We start from the raw sequence: 20,935 nt of genomic DNA on the forward strand, positions 1-20,935 counted from the left end.
TATTATAGTTTACCTACTATATTTTTTAAATCAACTAAAAAGCAAACTATAATGTATTCTTCCTGTTTATCGAATTTCTTATTAAAGTTTTTTCACAAGTATAAACAAATAATCAGTATTATATTAAATAGCGATATATTTTATATATTAGCATAATATCTATAATAATAGAATAAGTATAGCTATAATATTATTTACTACCCGTTATTAAATTTTAAGAAAACGCCGAAAATACTAATAGAACAGTGAATAACTACACGATAAAAATAATTTAAAATTATTAAAAATGTTTTGAACATTTTATTTATATAGTGGACAATAAAAAAAATGTATTCACAATAGTGGAAAGTTTCTAAAAATAATATATTTTGAATTAATACAAAAACTATTTTTTATTTAGCTATATGATACTTTTTACTTAAAATGATTGTAAAAAAATTTTAAATTTGTATTTTTAAACTTTAAAATTAATCTAAATATTTTGAAAGTGTTATTGTCTATAAATGATAATTTAAGTATAAACATTATACAATTTTTCAAGCTTTAGTGTTAATATTTGGTGAATAATTATATAATAACAAAAATTGTAACTGGATAGAATGTTTATTAGATAAATGTTAATATATATTCAATGTTGTCATAATTTTAATAGTTCGATCGTTTATAAAAAATGTATGATTTATTATCAATTTTTTTTTTAACTACAATAAGTTTGAAGGAAAAACTGTAATATATTATTACATACTAGGGATTTTTGTCTGAGTATGAATTTTTTAAAAATTTTAACTAAATAAAGTCGAAAATTGTAATAATACTTATAAATAGCTAAAAAAAAAAATTCCAAAACATTTTAAGGATTTTTTTATATCAGTAAAATGCTAATAAAAATATTTGATGAGAATTTCAAGTATTTACGTTTATTTATTATTGCACATATTATTTTAAAGTTTATATAATAATATGTAATTATTTTGTGTATGATATATATTATTATTATTATTATCGCACTTTCATCTTATTTCACAAATTAATGACATTTTTAGAGATGAAGGATCAAGGAGTCATATTTTATATTAGCTCATTTATTTATCATACCTTTAATACGTTAACTCTAATTGTATAATTATAAATTGATAGTCTATAAAAAAAAAATGAATATTAATAATATGATAATAATAATAATAATAACATTATTTATGAACCTGTGTTCTTAGGACTACACCAGGACGTATTGTTGGAGCCGTTTGGTGGTTCTTCACTGTGATATTGATATCATCGTACGTATCTAATTTCACCGCGTATTTGATTGTGCAAAAAATGTCCACACCAATCAGTACACCAGAAGATTTAGCTGCACAAACTGAAATTGAATACGGAGTTCTTTCTCATAGTTCTACATGGGATTTTTTCAAAGTAAGTAATACACTTGATTTGTTGTTTTTAATATCCAAATTTATTTTTATCAATCAAACACCTTGGATATTATATGACTATATAAATGATAAGCGGAATAATTATAAATTGTCTACGAATCAATTGGTAAATTAATACTTTAAAGTTTAAACTATAATTTTTGTATTGTTATTATCATACCTTAGGACAAGATGGTTGACTTAAACGAACGTAAAAAATATCAGTATAAAAATTAACGCATGTTAAGCATCGTTTCACATAGGTTTTACATTTTAAAATAATATTGTTCATAATTTTAAAACAACAATTTTCACTAAAAAAAATTTACAATTTTGATTATATTTATATTATACTAGTGAACAACCTAAGGCCAACTTGTTTATATGTATTATTTTATTGTTTTGAATGCCATACTATAGGTAGTGACACGGTTTTCATTATTATGTGTATTATTCTCCAGGAAATAATAAAAAAAAAAAATCTTATTTTTTATTCAAAAACTTTATGTCTGGCAGTGACTTTGTCATCGTTGGAGTTTGGAATTATTCTCAATACTTGATTGCCCTCTTTAATAAGTTGTTTATCCAACGAAGTCTGCAAACGTCAACACCATTAAATTCAAACCACCAGAACTACAGAGATAAATTATTCACCGAATTCATTTTGTACTTGCTTTTTTTGAAAATTTAATACTTTTTCTCTATAACCTTGAATACATTTACTGTGGGATACGTGAAAAACGATAATAAAAATAAAAATAAATCCATGTACGTAAAAGGCGTTGAACTAACAAATAATTTCTCATTACGTGTTCAAGTTTTGAGTTCTATCGACTATAAACCTAAGGTCTGGTGTAACCATTTTTTTTTTAGCAGAAAACTTTTCGTTTCGGGCCATTCACTACGGTAGTTTCTTATGAATGTTTTTGCTTCACATAAAAAAAATTAAAAAAAAAATAAAATCATAAAATCATAAAAAGAATAAAACAAAAACAAAAAAAAAAAACAATCGATTACTGAATCACTTACAATCGATCAATCTAACTAATTTATAAAATGGAATTATGAATAAATACATTTAAAATTAAGATTGCATAGAAGATTTTTTCAAATACATAAGACCATAAGACGTAATTTATTTTATTAATGAAATCATTATTTGATTTTTGTTTTAATACCGTGTTTAGTTTTATATCATTACTGAATTATTATTTTATAGATGTCGAGAAAAAATAATTTAAATTATTTTCAAAAAATATGTATGGTTAAATCATCTAAAATCATATAATAAGTGTAAAATATACCTAATTGGTAACAAGTTATAACTAAAGTTTATTTACCTTTTGATAATAGAAAATTTTAATTGTATTTTGCTACATTTCTATCGTTTTAATCATTGAGTTGGAAAAATAAAACTTAAATTTTAATTGTGTTGCTTATATTTGTTTAATTATTGTATAGAGATCACATAGTTCGTTATACAGTAAAATGTGGCAGTTCATGAACTCGCGGACACACGTGTTCGTGGATACTTACGATGAAGGCATTCAACGAGTAAGGAACTCAAATGGCAAGTTTGCTTTGCTTATTGAGTCTCCCAAAAATGACTTTGTGAACATGAGGAAACCCTGTGATACAATGAAAGTCGGACGTAACATAGACGTTAAGGGCTACGGTATAGCGATGCCACTTGGGTCTCCGCTAAGGTGAGACTGATCTATTTTCTTCTATATACATCATATATATTATTGACAAATCTCGTTTGGGGCTTTTGGGAAATAAGATCACCGATATATGTGAGGTACGGGTAAAGGGACGCAAGTGGGAATATTACGCGCGTCTTTCGGTTGAATGACTCTCAGATTACATTCCACGAAATCACATTTTCCAAGACGAGAGTCTGATATGAAAAAGAAAAAGAAAACCCAATTTTCTGCGACACATTTTTGATCATAAGAAAAATAAATACACATACACATATACATATACATATATATATATATATATATACACATGTTATTATACACATACATTATATTTATATAAAGAAAGAGAAAATCATATATTATAGACGTGTCTATTCAATGAGATTTGTAATAACCACTGGTTAACTGCAGATTTCAAAACGTTGGTTATTACTATACCTATGTCCTTGTAATATTTTTACTAAAATATTCATGGTAAAAACTGAAGTTTCTGTAATGTCATTCTGATGATATCCACGTTGCGTTAAATTTAGGATTTTACTAGGTGATAATTTTAAATGATTTTCAAAAACAACCAGAAAAAAATGATTTTAAATATATAGTTATTATTTTTATTATGTTAAATTGTAGAAGTGTTATTATTGAATTCAGTTTTAAACAGCGAGTGAACAAAATTAATTAAAACTCAGATTTATTATTTTTATAACCTGGTAGGTACATATTCTGAACTATTCCACCCTGCAGATTTTATTTAGTATAACATATTAATATTTTAATAAAATATTATGTACTAACTGGGCTATACAAAGTTAATTAAAACATTTCAAATATTTAAAAAAAGTTTGTCATTAGATAATAATGTGTATCCGAAAATAGGACACAACTTCTTATTACATACACAATAATATTTTAGGAGGCTATGCTAGTAGATGCAAAGTGACATTTTATATTATATGCTTATGTATGCTGTAATTAATAATGTAAAAATAAAGTAATAAGGTAAAATTATAATAATTTATCATTATTAAAAATGCCACGAGTTTAGAATTTGCATGTATTTAAAAAAATGAATAGTTTATTAGGTTCAATAGAAAGCTATTACATATACTAGGTGTAAAAAATGTTTTATTGTTACTTTGCGTAATTAATCTAGCAGATAGTGGACCATTGGTTATTTGCAAATTTAGAATTAAATAATACATTTTTATAAAATGATAGAATATGTCTATGAATATAATATTTGATATTATTTTAATAATAATAATACAAATAATATTATTTAATAACAATGTTAAAGGAATTGAGGGTTATTTATATTTTGTTGAGTAAGTTGGTGGCTCGTTTGTCTTCACTTATCGTACTGATTGAGTTTGAGTCGTAGCAAAGTTCTTCAGACAATAAATTGAGAAGTTTAGAGCTTTCTCTAACATGAAGGTATTCCATGAATGAATATGTGAATATGTGTGGTTATATCAAGTTGCACTATGTATATGATGTATATAGTGTATATAAATACCTATATCCTATATATTCTTTAGACATAAAATGTGAGAAACTTACATGTAGCTGATATGAAATTTGGTGATTGAAGTTTGGTGCTTACTATTACCAGGACTTTAGATAAACACATTTATAAGAGCTTTTTAGATTCTTTTGTTGTATATATAAAAATTCTAATGTAGCAAAAAGGAATATACGTTTATTATTAAAACAGGCAGATATGAAATTCATCGGGGTAACATAATTTCTAAAGTTCATACCATTTATGATAAATAACTTTTATCAGATAGTTAAAAAATTTAAATACTTTTTTTAAACTTACAAAACAATATAATATAATATTTGTATGTATTTATTTTTGATTATTGTTTATTTGTTCTTTTTAGTAAGTAATAAATCCTTTGTATTATTGTTTTAATGGTTTTATATATAAACAATATTCTCGTTCAACATTGTTTTACCATCCGATCGAATCCTATAAGCGATTTATAAGGGTATCAAGAGGGTCCCCAAGGGCCATCGAAAAATGCTCTAGAGCCAAAAAACGGGGGACTAGTAGAGAGGAATGGTGGTGCTTTGCAGTTTGATCTATATGATTGTCCTTCCGTTAATTTTATCTCCGCCCAAACGGTATTCTCTTGGGTCTATTCGAATACAACACCTATATTGAACTTATTTCTCTTTTATGTGCTTTGCGCCAATATTTGGTACATCCAAGAGCAATTTATATCTTTTTGAAAATTATTGATCTACACAAATAAATTTATCAATAGGAGGTCGAGAATTGAATTTGGATGGTTTCAAGTGTTTCAACTAACAGTGGATAAAGCAACTATAGGTATTTAAAATATAATTTAGAGAAGAAAATATTAGAATACCAAGTCATAAATTATACGTTATTCAATAACTTATTATTATTAAACTAATTTAATATGATATTAATCATAAATACTATACATTAATGACTTGATATATTGTATTATTGATTACAGTATTGTACACAATATTACAGTTAAATAACGGTATTTTTGCAAAGTTCTATAAATGAAATTCCATCATTTGATATTTATATTTCATTTTTATTATTAAACTTACCATAGACCATTCAGGTTCATCATCATATCCTCATTATTATAAATCTACTTTTGTGAATAGTTACCTATTCTACGATATTTATTTCTAGTGTACTCATATCGTCTATGATGGTTTCATCCATCTATGTTTTGAACAACTGATATGTTTTGTTTGTAATTCATTGTCTTGTATATTAATTATTTATAAAATATTAATTTTTATACTTCAAATATATTAAATTAATTAATTAAATTATAATGCATTTGTTTTTGTTATTGTTTAGGAATCGAATAAATGCTGCAATTGTACAATTGACTGATAGTGGTGAACTTACAAGGTTAGAAAACAAATGGTGGATTGATGAGTGTGGTTACGAAGCAAAGGTAAATAAAAAATAAATACATTTTCTAATGGTTTAGCAATATCATCCTCTTAATGGTAAATTAATTATTTCATTTTTTTCATTGATATCTATAAAGTTATTTAATATTGTAATATGACCAATATTAGGTATTAAATATTCAAAACAAATTGAACATTTGCTAAAAATAAAATATATATATTTATAAAATTCATAAATATTAGAATGATTAACAATGAGATAAAACTATTTATTTAATAGATTAATGTAGTATTCTGTTAAACGAATCCTTAAATTTATTTTGAATAATTACAATATTACTTTCATTTGTTATTGACGTATATTTACGATGATATTTATAGTTGTTCATTATTTATAGACGACTATTTTACACTGAATATATATCGTCAATCGTTAATATTTCAACTGTTTTTACCCCTTCCCCTCACTCACCATATATTTTTATGTTTGAAGTTATTACAAAAATTATAGAAAACATTGGGAAATTACTAAAATTATATCATGTGATGTTGACTAAATGCTACCTAAATTCACTTCAGTGATTTAAAAATATACATGGTTATTTAGTAATAAAATGATAGAAATCTCAGTTTTGGGGAAAAAAAAAATGTATAAATAAAACAATCCAAAAGTCATTTATTTTTTTTTAAAGAAAAATACTTCAAGACTTGGCCACTTAAAGACCGTTTTAAACAAAAACGGTAGTTGAATTTTTAAAACTTTACTTTCAGTCCATTTGCTTGTTCGCAGTTTTACATTACTAGCAACCCGCAAACGAAAAAAAAAGAGAAAAAATAGGTTATAGCAGCAATTTATGTCCTTTTTTATTTTGAACTTGGTGCAGGAGTGCGACGGTAACTTTTCTCGCTTCTCTCTTTCCTTGTCGTGCGCCATAAAACACGAAATATCACTGAATTTTATTAAAAATAAAAAGTCAAAAATTGCCAACGTTTTACATACCGCACGTCTTAATTCCCGCAGGAGTCTTTCCGCAATGCTGAGCTGACGTTAAACAACATTGCTGGTATATTTTACATACTAGTACTGGGACTCATCGTGGCCATCGCCATGGCATTGTTCCAGTTCTGCTACCGGACGCATTCGGATCAAGCCAACTCAAAAGTAATATGATTATTATATATTTCGTTGCATTTAAATATTATGATGCTTTATAAATAATGCAATATTGTTAGTGTAGTATAATATGCATAACTTTGCTTCGAGTATCAGCGGTTGAATGCTCTCAAATTCTAATGATATTACGTGTTCATGTTATACATCGTTCTTCAGTATGTATGTGTATGTGCGTGTGCTTTTGATGTTTTCAGATATAATATCATTGTTATTAATGATAATGTGGTTTTTAATGATAGGCGACAATTAATATGACCGGCATATTAACAAAAAAATTATTTTAGTATTAAAAGGTAATTAAATATAAATACCAACAAAGTTAGTAATAAAATACATAATATAACTTATTTTTTTTTACATTTTTGTACGTATAGTTTTTATCAATACTCTATAATAGACGCTCATAAACAACTATATTTAGTTTTGTTATTTAAAGAGTTATTGAATACTAAATGGTTCTAAAACAACACATCTTACTAGATTTAACGCTCAAGATCTGTTAATTTGTATTCATGATTATGTTAAAAAAAATGTTTTTCAGTTTTAATTTTTAGGGAGCATTTTTTTGATTCTGGGCTTATGAAAAGTTATAAAATAAGTAACTTTAGTTTTTTTTCTTCTTAATATTAGCCTAACTACGTTAATTTTACCATATTTTCAAAAAAATCTATTCATTCATATTTTAAAATCAAAAAATTTTTGACATTTTTTCATCATTATTGTTATAGTATATTTTAATAAATATTTGGTAAGGTTTATGCTGAAGATGAAACCCAAGTTGTCACAATAATTCAAATGAATAATATTAATATAATTTGTATATGAAAATAGTAATACACTATGTCGTAGGCATATAAACAAATAAGGCGTTTTACTAAATGCCTAGGCATATAGTCAAAGCATTTAATTTTTATGAAATTTCACTATTCACCTAGACATTTAGTTAAACGTAATAGTACAAATATAAAAAAGTGAAAAAAAAGATTATATTATAGTTACAAATGTTTGTAAACTTTTAGTTATTACTTGTGGTGGAATTTGCTAGAATATTTAACATTTTTTTTTATAACATAAATGCCGATCGGTTTGACATTGCTGCTTTCCTATACTGTACTTACTATTCGCACTAAAGACTATAGCCTATATGGTATATAATATACTCGTACTATCGTCTACATCTATCACATCTAATTATTAATTATTTATATGTATATTCTGATTTGAGTTTTAAAACAATAGTACCGATGGTCACGAAATTAAACATGTTTCATGTATCTACATGTTTTACATATTAATAAATAATACAAAGCTTTTTTATATAAAATAGCAATAAATAATTAATAGAAAATATAGTTAAATTTTCAAAATAATACAAAATGTTTTATTTTTATTATTAGCCTGACTTGAATAAGGCATTTAACTAAATGTCTAAGTGGATAGTGATATTGCATAAAAATTAAATTCTTTGACAATATTCTTATGACATATAATCGTCTATCTATATAAAATTAGTATATGTACACACCACAAATTACACATATTATATTATGGGGACTATGCAATTAATCGATTTGTACCTACATGTTATATTTAACAATATGACAATGAAAACTTTTGAATGTAATAATTATGATTATATTAATTGTTTATTTATATGAAAAATAAATTCTTAATAAACCAATATAGACATTTTTTTAAATTTTATACATTCTTGAAATCCATAACTTATTCAATGATAATATCAATAATTAAAATAAGTTACATTTTATAATGATTTATATATCTATATATAGGTATTTTTCAAATAGATCTTAATGTCTAATGTCTATCGTATGTTCGTTTTGTTATACGATAATACATTTTAACTTGTATGTACTATATAAACTTCAAAAGGATAAAGATAGTTGGTTAGTATTGCCTAGAGCATTTCCCAAAAGTTTACAATGTTTAGTATTATGATTCCAGAAGTAGTTTCCAGAAGTGTTAAAAACTTGTGCAAAATGTCGAAAACACTCGTAAAAAGTAGTTGTTATAAATATTTTTTAAATTTAACAATAAGCTATTGCTTTTAAATATTTTAAATCAGCTTTTAAAATGTAAAAACGTTAAAGTGAAAAATATTGATACTATATTTTCTAAAATAAACAGTATATTGAGTGTTTATTACTTAAAAAACATTATTGAGAATTAAATAGATGTCGTTGTTTTCTAAATTAAAATTTAATACTCCTGAAAGTGAAAATGTATTATGTGGATTAATGAAATACACGGTGTCGAAAAATATACTGTTAATATAAATATAATAAAACTCATAATAAATATTACTTAACCAAAAAATGCGTGTCATCCACACATTAAATATATATATATATATTAACACAATCTCGCTTCTCTGGTATTTTAAAAATAATCTGCTTTTCCAATTATATATTATAAAATAAACAATCATATTATTTATAAATAAAGATTTTATGACAATTTTAATTTACGCTTTATAACCGACATGCGTGTATCTTTGTACCTTACTTTTAACGCAAACAATATTATTATATTATGTCGACGAATATCATATAAGACAATTGAAACAAACTGTTTCCATTATGGTCCTTAAAAAATGTACCCCAAACACTTAAAATATATGCAAATTAGATGTACTTACACACGAAAAATACTGTTGTTTTTGCTATTATTATTGTTTATTATCCATCACTCACTGTAAATCATGTTTCCAATTGAATCAACTAAAGTTTAATAAATTAATGTCAATTTAATTTTATTCCAATAATCATAATATGTATATATTTTGATTGCTACAATGACCAAAACTTAACTTAGCGTGTTATCTTAAAAATTAAAAAGTAATTTTCATGAAATGTAATGATAAATAACATAAATATCTACTTAGATATGTCAAATATTATGATTACAAACATTTTGTGCATTTCATACTGACATACTGTAATATGTGTATTTAGTTAATATAAATATAAATTTTCTTCTTGTATCTAATATTTTAATATTTAACTTTATTTAATTAAAAATAAAAATTTAGTTTTGATTAATTTAAAGATTAGAAATACACAAAAATATAAAGATGATAAATAAGTGTTCTTACAAATTATTTATGTGTAATAGTTATATCACTTCATAGGTATATTATAAATGTATTAATTTGTAAAGTACCTGAAAAAGAAGGTGTTCTAGTCTAGTTTCCTATATAAATAATGATATAATGCAACTTTTATCAAAAAGCTATAGGAAATTAAGTAAATTCCACTCATTATCCCAGAAATAGATTTTAATGGTCTTAAACATTTTACCCAAACCGATAAAAAATGTGTTTTGATTTTTTTTTTTATGGTACAAAAATACAAATTTAAAAAAATGGCATAACGTCACCTTTTAGCAACTATAATCAAACAAAGTGACATGGATAGCAGCAGAAAATTTATTTTATAGTAAAGAATAATATATTAACGTCACCTGCGGGTTATTGCACTTACTTTAATAGAAAAAAGTTTAAAGAACAGGCAAATCCCACTATGCTGTTTTTTGGCTTTTAATTTTATAATGAGTTCAAATGTTTAAGACTGTCATTTTTAATAATATATACTTTTTATTTATTTATATAATTAATAAGAGTTCATTTGATGTCTTCTCCCTAACACATTTACAAAAATATTTTTCATAAATTTATATTAACGTTTTTATATTTTTTATACTCATCATTATGACTTAGAAGTTATTTTAATATTGAAATATACAAATAAAATATGAAATCAAACTTAACATTTTATTTAAAATAAATATATAAGTAAAATATATCATCAATTTTTTTTTTTAATAATAATGGAGAATAAAAATGTATAGTTGAGACTTTGTTTAGGGAGCAAAAATATGAATATTTGTCTATGACCATTTACTAGATTCTTTACATTGTATTTTTACATTAGCTTATATATATACTATAATAGACATACATTGAAACCATTTTATTGTAATTTTAATCTCCCTTATACATAGAAAATGTACGATAACTAGAACTTTTTTTTACTATATAAAAAACATGATAGGTTAAATTACAAACCAATATCATTATAACATATTAGCAATGATATAATCTTAATTAAAATATATGATATATTAAATAATTTATAAACCTATAACCTAAGCCCTAATACTTATTACTATCAAGTGGTCATTATATTGAGTTTATTTATGACATTTTGATAATTGTATTATTGAAATGTTTAATTGAATTAAGTGAATTTCTAGATGTGATAACAATAAAAAAAACAATCGTGTAATATTTTATTTAATTAATTATAATTGAAATATTTTACAGAGTAATAACCAGTTAGTAATCTCGTGTGTTCAATTATTTTTTGTTAACGGAAAAAGTTGAAGAAGTAAGGGAGTCTGAATAAATCCCTTTGGGCTTAGCTATGGCTGCCCGCAAAAAACCCTCCCGCTTCACCGAGACTGTGGTTTATCGGCCATCAATATAAGATCAAAATCCAATTTCGTTGACAAATTTTTTTCTCGTTGATATATGACTATATTCCATCGAGACCTAAGAAAAAAACTGATATTTCATTACTTAATAAATAAAATACAGACTTTTTTTTACGATAAACTCAACCGTGATCGTTTGACTATATTATTATACTGATACTTTGAAGTGCGACTAAGGTTAGATTTGTATAGAAATACATTAGTTATATTATAATAAGAAATATTATTTGAAATTCTTCGAAGATAAAAAAAAAATAGAGATTGTATGAAACTAGTGAATTGTATTACTATAATATGCATTATTAATTATATTTTTACCAATGTTTTTTTTTACTTTTCTTTGGTTTATATTAGTGATACTTACGAGTAATATAAAAACAGAATACGGATCTTGATTTTTTTATTGTTAAATATAAATACATTTTTTATTTCTCGTATTTTCTATCCAACCTATAACAGCAAAATATCGCTATAACATACAGACAATTGAAATGTTATTGAAATACTATATTTTCTTGTATCTTGAGTTTTTCAATAGGCTTAAAAATAGTAACAGGTCATAATAATAAGTGTCTGGTTTCGTATTCAAATTATTTACTGATACGCCTTGTTTATATTATTGTAATATGGTCTTTGTGGATATTTACTATAAAAATTTCTTTTGGCGTTTAACAAGCGAAAACATAAAACGAACGCATTGATTTGTGTTCATGGGATGTCGGGTGTTCGTTCGTAATATATAGCCCACCACGGAAAACCGTTAATAATAAATATTGTTTTCGTGCGCAAATGCTACTGCCGATGAAGAATTAGAAAAATTATCGTTGTTCGCGGATGTTAAGCGAGAGCGATTTTTTACGGTTGTCATTCGACTGGTTGTTTTGTCGGTGTCTGAGAAATCGATTTCTACAGTATTTAAACGTTTACGTGGGAGATGAGAATAATATTGCACGCGAATGGAGCAGCTGCAGTACCACGTCTTCGGCTATTCATCTATCATTACAACTGGACACTGGCTATTAATATTAATTATTACTTGTCATACTTTGTAGTAAAATATATTTCAGTCTGTTAACATTCGTTATACTCATATAAGTTCATGGTCCAAATTAAAAAAACGCTGCGCAGTAGGTTAGATTTTAATTTTAATCAGACAGACATATTTTTCTTTTCAAATTGAAATAGATTTAATTGAATTTAGGAAAAACGATAAAATTAATTGTTGAAATGCCAAGTATTAATTTTTGGTAAACTTTAAAATTTTAAATTGTGTAATCAAGAATTGTAATTTTATTGTATACTATAAATATTAATAATAATAATATTTTATTCAAATAGATATACATGAATAAAAACAGGTCAAAACCCAATGGTAGAGATTAGTTATATAATAGTTATAGGTACCTATCGTAACATATAAATATAGAGTATATAAACATACAATTAATTAGTAATAAAAGCTTTAAATTAATTCTATTGGTTTAGAGTAAAATGTGAATTAAAAATTTTGAATAAAGGCTTGAAGACAAAGTCAACGTTGATATTCTTGTTGTAAAGAAACAATGCTCATGGAAAGGGGTAGTAAGTTAGATAGTTTGTGCAATTAAAAGGTATATTATAAGAAATTATAATATTTAAATATATTTTTTTTTTGTTTCTATTTTATTTTTTAAGAATTTGGTGATATATAATGTGTATATACTATGTAAGTATATATAAAATTAAATGTTGAAAAACATTTTATTTTTTTAAATTGTTGTTCCATTTTTTTCACCATTTTATAGCATAGAATTATTTTAATTTCAATTCAATGCAATTTCAGCATACATTTTAAGTCAACATTTTTTTTAGAATAACAGAAAGCAAAAATAAAACATACAAATATTATAATTTAGTTTTTTCTTAAAATTTGTAGAAATCAGCAAATTAAGTTAAGTTAATTATTATTTATTTATATTGTTTAAATCAATTGTTTTCATTTCAAACAATATCAATGCGCACATACATAGACTATTTAAAGTTGTTTTGTAACACTTTCGTACTTTAAAATTTGAAATATCATAATATATTGTATCATTAGATATGTACTTTGCAAACATTACGTTTTTGTATTGTTTTACCGCAGATAATCTTTGTATAAGCAGGGTGTGCATTTGTATCAGATGGGCGAACCTTAAATCTTTTTTGTTGTTAAAATCAATAGGCGCTTTTTTAACACAAATAATAACATTTTAACAGGGTTAGGCATTATTTTTAACGATACAAATAATGTTTTGATTTTAAATTTAAATTTAAATTCTTCTTATTTAAATAGGTATTATGTATTTATATTAATGATCATAAATATTTTAAATATTTTAATCATCTTGCAATATACATCTACTTGTATTGCATTTATTTTTATTATTTTACATAAAAATAATTTTTAAATTATTAAAAATGTCGCATTGTTGGTTCGATTGATTAATATTTTCAAATGGAGAATATTTATTGCGAACGTAGTGTGTGACTTTAGCTACGATTGTTTATTGGTAAATTGTTTTACATTTCACAAAAAAATCTGAAATTATCACCCAATATTCCCGAATGTTTTTAGTGGTATTTTTTTCTTTATACTTTTGTCCATCCTTATGAATCAAATTAACCTCAGTGGCTGATTAAATCGTACATTTTCAAATTCGATCTCACGCGTCTAAATGATAACAGCGATTATTATTATAATATTGTTCATAGTACGTAAATAGCAACAAGAACATTACGATAATATATTATCATAATAATATAATTCGATAATAATGACGCAATATAATAGTAATCTGTCTGTCTAATCAACAAACCCTAGTAGTGGTAATCGTATTGTTGTTAGTCCGGGATCCGACGCGTGTAAAACTATTAGCGCCGGACCAATAAAACCACTTAGTAAGTTTTCCAATTAATTCGACGAAGACTGCGTGCCGTACGAACTCTGCGATCGCGGGTATACCTATAATTACTCCCGTTATCTTGTTCCCGCGATCTCCGTGGCTGAGTTTTGATTTCAACCTAAACCTAATAGAATTTGTACCGTTTTAGTTTCAGTTGCCGGACGCCGTAAAAACAGTCGGAAAGTACAAGAATAACAGGCACGACCCCGAGAACGGCGGCAGGGTGAGTATCGTCCAGTCGATGTAGTTTATAAATAATATAATATTATATTAAACTGTTACCGTAATATTGTAGTTATTGTTATTATTATTTATTATAGTGTGTCGATTGTATTGCAATCAAATTGAGTTTACTTTTAAATTCACGTGTTTATACGATGTAATATAGTATAATATGGCATAACAGATTTTATTGAAAAATTCGATTTTTTTTCACGTTCAGAATTATTTGTGTGCGAAGGAAATTCGATTTCGATTTAAAAAATTGCACCCATTGCACATTTCCAACAAAACGGTAGTTTACGGGTATAAAGTAGACGGATAGTCGCATCAGGTATCTCGTTTATCACTATCCGTCGTGAATTTAAATATATTGTAAGGCACGCGATATTATAATGTTTATTCGCTGGTAGTAGACGGTATACTTTATATCATACGGGCTTTATTAGGCGTTAAAATAATCGTTTTCTCTCAACACTATTTTAAAAGCAATAAAAAGGTAATTTAAAAAAAATGCCCGTTGTTTTCTTTTTATCACATTGCCTTGTATTGCATTTGATAAATTAAATGTTTTTTATTTTATTATTTTTGTAGGAAACGCCAGTGGACATGTGTAGAGTGATCGGCACGTAGGACAAATTATGTCTGTCCTCACTGGTTATTGAAACTCCTTGGAAATAATCACTGTAAGTGTAAATGACTTTATTTAATTTATCTTAACTTTAAGTAAAATTGAGTTTGGTTATTGATTAGTAAAATCCACTTTATTTTATTTGCTTACTTTTACAATATCAAAAAAAAAAAAAAAACGCTCATTTACATTAGGTAACGAATGATTATAATAAACTTATTAATCATAAAGCGCAAAAGATATTAAAAAAAAAAAACAAACTAATTATTATGGGAAACGAATTGTTAGTTTTGTTTACAAATTTGACATATTACGTCAATTAACTGAATTATGGTCCTGACAGTTTTAAGAGAAGGATATTAAATTCAGCGTTTGACAAATCGCAATAATCAGTCAATATATTTTTAAGACATTATTTTTCATTTTTTTTTAAACAACGTTTTTCTCGTTGCATATATTCATATATATTATATATTATGACTGCGAGATATTGTGACATTAGTGTCAAATATTTTTTCACTTGGAACTATATATAACCTACCAATTTGCTTAATACCATGCTTGTGACAATGATGTATTTATTCTTTAGATGAAAAACAATACGTTCGAGTCCTAAAAGGAAAAAGCCTTGTACATTTATTATATATACAGAAGCCCATCTCCCAGATGCAGATGAAAAACACTTTCAACTCTTAAACTCTGGAATTTGTTTTCCGATAACTTGAAATTGTTTTTTCTCTCTTGCTCTATATTTCTCTCTCTTTTATCTCACTCACTCTATCTCTTTTGCTCTCTCTCTATCTCTCTCTCTCTCATCATCTCTCTCGTATATCTGTTTATATACATTTTAAATTGTGAAATATATATATTTATTATTATGATTATTTTTTTTTTTTGTATTCTAAACTCGTTATTGATGTACAGTTGTAAAAGGAAAATATAAAATTAACAAAAAAAAAAAATTCCCACCTAGTAAATTAAACATAGTTATATTACTTCGAAAATGTCAAGATATCAGTCATTATTTCATCGTTACTATTCATTTGAGTAACATTTAAACACTAATTTCATTGTTTTATTGTTTTCATTTATTGTTTGTATGAATACATATATAGGACTACGACTGAGATGATTTTGAAACAAGAATGTGTATATAAATATTATTCAATATGTTATACTAACTTTTTCAGTACTTACTTTGAAATATATTGTTTTGTTTTTACGTTGGATTTTTGAGTTGTTTTAAGTTAAGTAATAATAATATAAGTTGAAATTTATAATAATATTTAACGTTGATGTTGTTTGTTTTTACACGATTATTTTGTATTTTGTACAAATTAAAAAGAATTTTTTTTTTTTGAGTATCAACAATTTATGAACCTTATGAACAACTTGTATTACCACTAGAAATTAAGTATGTAAATATAATATTATATGTGCCATAATTGTTTTTAAAGAAGTGTTTATTTATTGTTGTATGCCATATACTGTCAATCCTTGAGAGTATTTTTTTTCCACTGAACTAAACTACAAACATTAAACATGATTGTAATCCTATTTGTTGTTTAATACTTATTTTTTAAAACAAGTAAGTAAACAATACTGTTTCAGCTGTTGATGAAAGTAAAGTTTTCATAACGGTCAATGGTCAAATTTTATGTATAAAACTTAATTAAAATGTTCTTGAAAACAAAAATTAAAGTCATAATTAAAAGAAAAATACAACTAAAAATTAATTTAAAAAAAAAAAATAATAATATAATTAAGTTTTATAAATACTTTATAAATAGTATAAATGTTTCCTTGTTAGATTAGTATTATAAATATGCAGAAACATCTCAAAAAATATTTTTTCTACATGAAATGTCATTAAAATATGATGAAACTTATTTTATTTTCGAAAATATTAGAATATTTAAAGCAGTTCAAACGATATATAATTTAAAACTTGTGTGTTTGTGGTAATTATAAAAAAAAAGTAAGTCAAATAATTATAAGTAAATAATTAAATATATTAAAAGTTATTTTATTGTATTGAGAAAACTCAGACGAATTAAGTATGATTCAAATCTAATGTCTTATCTATTGTAATTGATTATGCACGTCGCATATACAATTACCGTAATACTTATATACAACACTTTTTTTTTAAATTTAAATTAGATATTAATTTATGTTCAAAATAATTGTTTGCAGTTCGTGTTATCGTTTAAATTTCAAACGATTCCAACGAATAGACAACTTACTGTAGGTATAAAGAGTAATTTGGAGTAATTTATTGATTAATATTTATAGAGTGCGATATATATTTTTTAAATATTAATATAATACCATATATATACATATATATCTATTATATCACGTTATTAAATAACTATCAACCGATATTAAATACAAATATCGTTATATCTACAATTAATTTTTTGGTTGTTTTTTACTCTATCGGTAGAAAAAAAAAACAAAAATAAGAATATAGTAATGATACAAATATTAATGATACTAAATAGTATGTAATAATAATTATTATTATTTTGTTTGTTTGTTTTGTAGGAATGGGGGGGGGTTAATTTACTATGAGCATTTTTAGAATTGTCTATATACTTAGAATCTTAATATGCTAGCGCTAAATATAGCAGCTGTTTCCTATATTGCTACAATAGACAACTTTTAACGTTTTTGTTCTAGAATTAAATTAACTTGCATTTCTTACTAATAAATAAAAAGTTACAGTGTGATTAGCAATCATTCAAATCCCCTGATAAAATATGATCTCGCTAGAAAAAAAATCAAGTAATCCGCTAGCCGCTTCGCCTAAATCTCTGAAAATGTGATGTAGTTGATTACTAATCACTTCGTATAAGAGTGCAGCTAGGCGCTGATGGCCAGCATTCCCTCTCATGTATTGAATTGCGATTTCGCAATATATTTCATTCGTTTATTCTATATATTTTATATATATAGTATAAACATATTGTAAAATGGCTATATGTTTTTATTGATAATAATGAATAGTGAAAAAACTAGTTTTTTACGAGTATTGTTTATTTTATAAATTAAACGTTCATGAGACACGATGATCGATGTATAGGGAAAATTAGTTCGAAGAAAATCCATTGTTTAATTAAATTAAGTGGAAATATATAGATAATACAAGAACAGAAACTGAGAGCTACCACGTTAATACGTTTTTATTATTATTTATTACATATTTTTATTGGTTAGTCGTCGGTAGTATACTATAAACATTACTACCATGAAATATATTGTTTAGGATAAACATAAATTAAAACCATTAGCTCTTCGATAACGTGTATTGTTTATATTTCTGTACACTTTATACATAAGTTATTTTTTTTTAAATAATTTTAGGCTGAATTTAAAAATAGGTAAATAAAATAACAAAAATAAAATCAGTTTGATTGTCACGTATCTATATCAGATTATTTGAATTGACAATTCTTGATTATTACTTTTTTATTTTAATTTACTATACGAACCGCGTATACATATAACGTTCAAATTACCACTTGAGAGTATTGATTAATTTTGTAAAAAAATGTTATTAATATAACTTAAATAAATACATAATTATTATTTATATATTCATAATTGCATACAGTATCTTTGCATTTTTAAACTTATATGAATTTACTGTTATTGAGTTAAATATTTTAGTTGACAAACATACCAAGCGTCGTATAATTTTAATTTAGAAATGAAATATTTAAATAAAACAATTTGGTAAATATTATAGAAAATTCATTTTAAAATTATTATTATACACATTTTTTCAATATAAAGAAAATATTAATTTGCATACCTTTTTCCACTCGGCTTTTAAAATACATTTAGATACGTATACGTTTTATATAAAAGTTTATATCGTGAAATATATATTTTAGTACCTTATTACAGTATAGTTTTATTTGAAAAAATATAATATGGAACGACCATGATATTTTGTAGGATACGTTATTACTTTAAATAGAGTTTGACATATTGTTAAATTTAAGGTAGCGGTCCAATATGAAAACTACTAAACATTGTTTGGAACAATATGCAAAACATAATAATATATAATATGTAATCTACTAATCTCATATTATATAGTAATGGCCGGTCAAAAATAATATAATAATATCGTATCTACATAAATAATTATGAATACCCTTAGTCGTTTTAAATTATATATAAAAAGCCAGTATTGAAATCACAAAACATCTATTAGATAACTACTTAATCATCAAGCACAGAGAAAAACGAATTATACAATTACCTAGTTAATGTATGTTTAAATGTTTAGAATACGTTTTTACATATTTTATAATCTTCAATATTCAAAAAATATAATATATATATATATATATAAAATAATTATATAAACATACATTAAATGTATTTTAATATATTTTTGTAGAGGACACATTTGAATATTGTTTGTCGCTAAAGTACGCTTAAATTAAAATGTTTCTGAAAATTGTATTCCATCGGGTGACAGTTGTCGAGAGTCGAGACACATGACAAGCTGTGTTTTTCGTTGGTTTATGGAACAGGATATTGCGGTGCTCAGTTGTTTTAAACTCGAACACTACAGCGATAACAGATATCGTCTATCGTGTTCAGAAAAACTGTCCTGAGTGACGATCGTCTCACCACAAAAATCGTATTATTGAAGAAAAATAAAACAAACACTTTCATAAATTATTGAAAACGGCAGAGAAATGTCAAGTACATTACCGGTTTTAATAGTATAGGTACCATTTGAGTATTCATATTATTTTTTCTACGTCGGAACGATGGAGCGATACAAAGAATAAATAAAATATATGATCGGAAAAAATAATTTTTTATACGATTTCATCTCTCCCAGACTTCTGTCGACAGCATGTAACCGATAACGGGTAACATGCGTCATCGTAGTAACCCATCATATTAAATATTATATATACATATAAATACGTATATATACTTTAAAATCGTCGCTATTACGTAAATATTTAAATTTACCGTCGCGAAAGGTCGTAAAAACTTTTATGTAAACTACTAGCTGCACTGTGTGTATACGCGTTTAGATATTGTATTCAGCACGGATGACTTTTAAAATTTCATTTAAAAATACGTAACGAAACCATTCTGGCGGTACACTCGAGTTCCGGCGGTGTTTGGGTCACATATATGGTAGTCGAAACGAAAATAACATATATAATATTATATATGCAGTAAAAAAAAAAAAAATGGAGAGACGGATATAGGTTAAATTATATTTTTTAAACGTTATAAATATCGAACGACACACCTTCGTCGTAAAAAGGTTTTCTCCTGTGCTCCACCGTCGCATCAGCGCTGGAAAATGGTTAGCGAGGGGTTAATGTTGGTGGTTAGGCGCCTCACTTTATTTTTGTTTTTGTTTTTTTTTTTTTAAATGTTCAAGTTTACGT

General features: G+C 25.0%; 1 protein-coding gene across 1 annotated transcript in view; it reads left to right on the plus strand.

The window, feature by feature from the left end:
- The window catches only part of LOC113552140 (glutamate receptor 1-like), a 175,047-nt gene extending 158,347 nt beyond the window's left edge, over positions 1–16,700 (plus strand). The window contains exons 14-20 of the mRNA XM_026954849.1: positions 1,215–1,413; positions 2,874–3,118; positions 5,976–6,075; positions 7,056–7,196; positions 14,796–14,870; positions 15,461–15,552; positions 16,087–16,700. Of these exons, the coding sequence (XP_026810650.1) occupies positions 1,215–1,413; positions 2,874–3,118; positions 5,976–6,075; positions 7,056–7,196; positions 14,796–14,870; positions 15,461–15,499 (799 nt within the window). The 3' untranslated portion in view covers positions 15,500–15,552; positions 16,087–16,700. The remainder of the gene's footprint in view (positions 1–1,214; positions 1,414–2,873; positions 3,119–5,975; positions 6,076–7,055; positions 7,197–14,795; positions 14,871–15,460; positions 15,553–16,086) is intronic.
- Positions 16,701–20,935: the final 4,235 nt, after the last annotated feature.

Source organism: Rhopalosiphum maidis, chromosome 2 (genome assembly GCF_003676215.2).
Source record: "Rhopalosiphum maidis isolate BTI-1 chromosome 2, ASM367621v3, whole genome shotgun sequence".
In the NCBI taxonomy this organism is placed as follows: domain Eukaryota; kingdom Metazoa; phylum Arthropoda; class Insecta; order Hemiptera; family Aphididae; genus Rhopalosiphum; species Rhopalosiphum maidis.